At 47.4% G+C, this 2,133-nt stretch overlaps 1 protein-coding gene across 1 annotated transcript; it reads left to right on the plus strand.

The window, feature by feature from the left end:
* Positions 1-311: 311 nt before the first annotated feature.
* Positions 312-1,730, plus strand: LOC306933402 (nuclear factor 7, ovary-like; the record flags this gene model as incomplete). The annotated part of the gene is made up of 1 exon (XM_079515617.1): positions 312-1,730. The coding sequence occupies one exon, from the start codon at positions 312-314 to the stop codon at positions 1,728-1,730; it is 1,419 nt and encodes a 472-aa protein (XP_079371743.1).
* Between the last annotated feature and the right edge of the window lie 403 nt (positions 1,731-2,133).

Genomic DNA, 2,133 nt, shown 5'->3' on the forward strand with positions numbered 1-2,133 from the left:
GTGTGTGTGTGTGTGTGTGTGTGTGTGTGTGTGTGGTTCCGCCTCTTGTCGGACTCATCTCAGACGATAAGATTCACCTTCAGATCAAACACACACTTCCAGTGCGAGCGGACAGACACAGCTACAGGAGGGAATACTGACCCAGACCACTGGAACTACCTGCTGCTGAATCGACTTTAACAACAGCTGACTGGACTTTAACTACAACCACGATTCACAGTGAAATTAGACTTCAGGGAACATTGTATATATATTGTAGGGACTGGGTGATTTCCTGACTTGAGTGTTTGTAGCTTCACTCAAAAGACAAAATGGCTTCCAAGGTGTCTTTCTCCGAAGAGGATTTTTCCTGTCCCGTGTGTCACGACATCTTTAAAGATCCCGTCATCCTGTCGTGTAGCCACAACTTCTGCAAAGACTGCCTGCAGGAATGGTGGCGAGAGAAGGAAACAAAGGAGTGTCCCGTTTGTAGGAAGAGACAGTCAATAGAACGACCCATAAACCTGGCTCTGAAGAACCTGTGTGAGACCTTCATACAGGAGAGACAGCAGAGAGCGTCACCAGGGTCTGAGGTCGAGGGTCTCTGTGGTCTGCATGCTGAGAAACTCAAACTGTTCTGTCTGGAATGTCACGAGGCAGTGTGCGTTGTGTGTCGAGATTCTAAAAAACACGCCAACCACCGCTTCAATCCCATCGATGAAGCCGCAGTGGATCACAAGGAGAAAGTCCAGAAATCACTGAAGCCTTTACGGGAGAAGCTAGAGGTCTTCAATAAAGTGAAAACAAACTGTGACCAAACAGCAGAACACCTTAAGGTCCAGGCCCGGCACACAGAGACACAGATGAAGGAGCAGTTTAAGAAGATGCATCAGTTCCTAGAAGAGGAAGAGAAGAACAGGATCGCTGCACTGAGGGAGGAAGAGCAGCAGAAGAGCCAGAGGATGAAGGAGAAGATGGAGGGTCTGAACAGAGACATATCAACCGTTTCAAACAACATCAGAGCCACAGAGGAGCAGCTGAAAGCAGAACACGTCTCATTCCTGCAGAACTACAAGACCACCATGGAGAGAGTCCAGCTGACGCCGCCGGACCCACAGCCGGTCTCGGGACCACTGATAGACGTGGTCAAACACCTGGGCAACCTGACCTACAGAGTCTGGAACAAGATGAAGGACATCGTCACCTACACTCCCGTCATCCTGGACCCCAACACGGCCCATCCAGTATACACCCTGTCTGATGATCTGACCAGTGTGAGACATGGAGAGAGACAGCTGCTCCCTGACAACACAGAGAGGTTTGACCTCATTTCGTATGTCGTGGGTTCTGAGGGCTTTAGCTCAGGGACTCACAGCTGGGATGTCGAGGTTGGAGACAATACAGCATGGCAACTGGGTGTGTTAGGAGAGTCTTACCAGAGGAAGGGAGACGCAAAGGGGCAACGCATGGCCATACAGTTTTCTGAAGGTAAATACGCATCATTCTCCAGACCACTAGGGCACACAGTGGCCACAGGCACTGATCTCACACTGAAGCAGAAAGCTCAGAGGATCAGAGTCCAGCTGGACTGGAACAGAGGAACGCTGTCGTTCTCTGATCCTGATACCAACACACACATACACACCTTCACACACACTTTCACTGAAACACTGTTTCCATGCATTTGTATTGGTCAGTACAACATGCCTCTTAGGATGTTACCGGGAAAGATCAGTGTAACTGTGGAATAACGTAGTTACAGGTGATGGTGATGATGATGATGATGATAAACATGATGATGATGATAAACATGATGATGATGATAAACATGATGATGATGATGATGATGATGGTGATGATGATGATAAACATGATGATGATGATAAACATGATGATGATGATGATGATGATAAACATGATGATGATGATGTTGTTGATGATTATAATGACAACGAAGATAAACTATCAACACTGGTAATATTAATCATTGATGGCTACAGAGGGGCGCTAGCCCGTCCAATGCGTGGCTTTCCAAAATGATGTCATAGAGGCCAAGTCTATGGACTTTGATGTTGGTTTGGGGCAGTAAATGATGATGTACTGTAAGACATCTGGCTGACATAAATACTGTCCTCGCTGTGCCCCTCACTTCAC

Source organism: Electrona antarctica, assembly GCF_951216825.1.
Source record: "Electrona antarctica genome assembly, chromosome: 1".
NCBI lineage: Eukaryota > Metazoa > Chordata > Actinopteri > Myctophiformes > Myctophidae > Electrona > Electrona antarctica.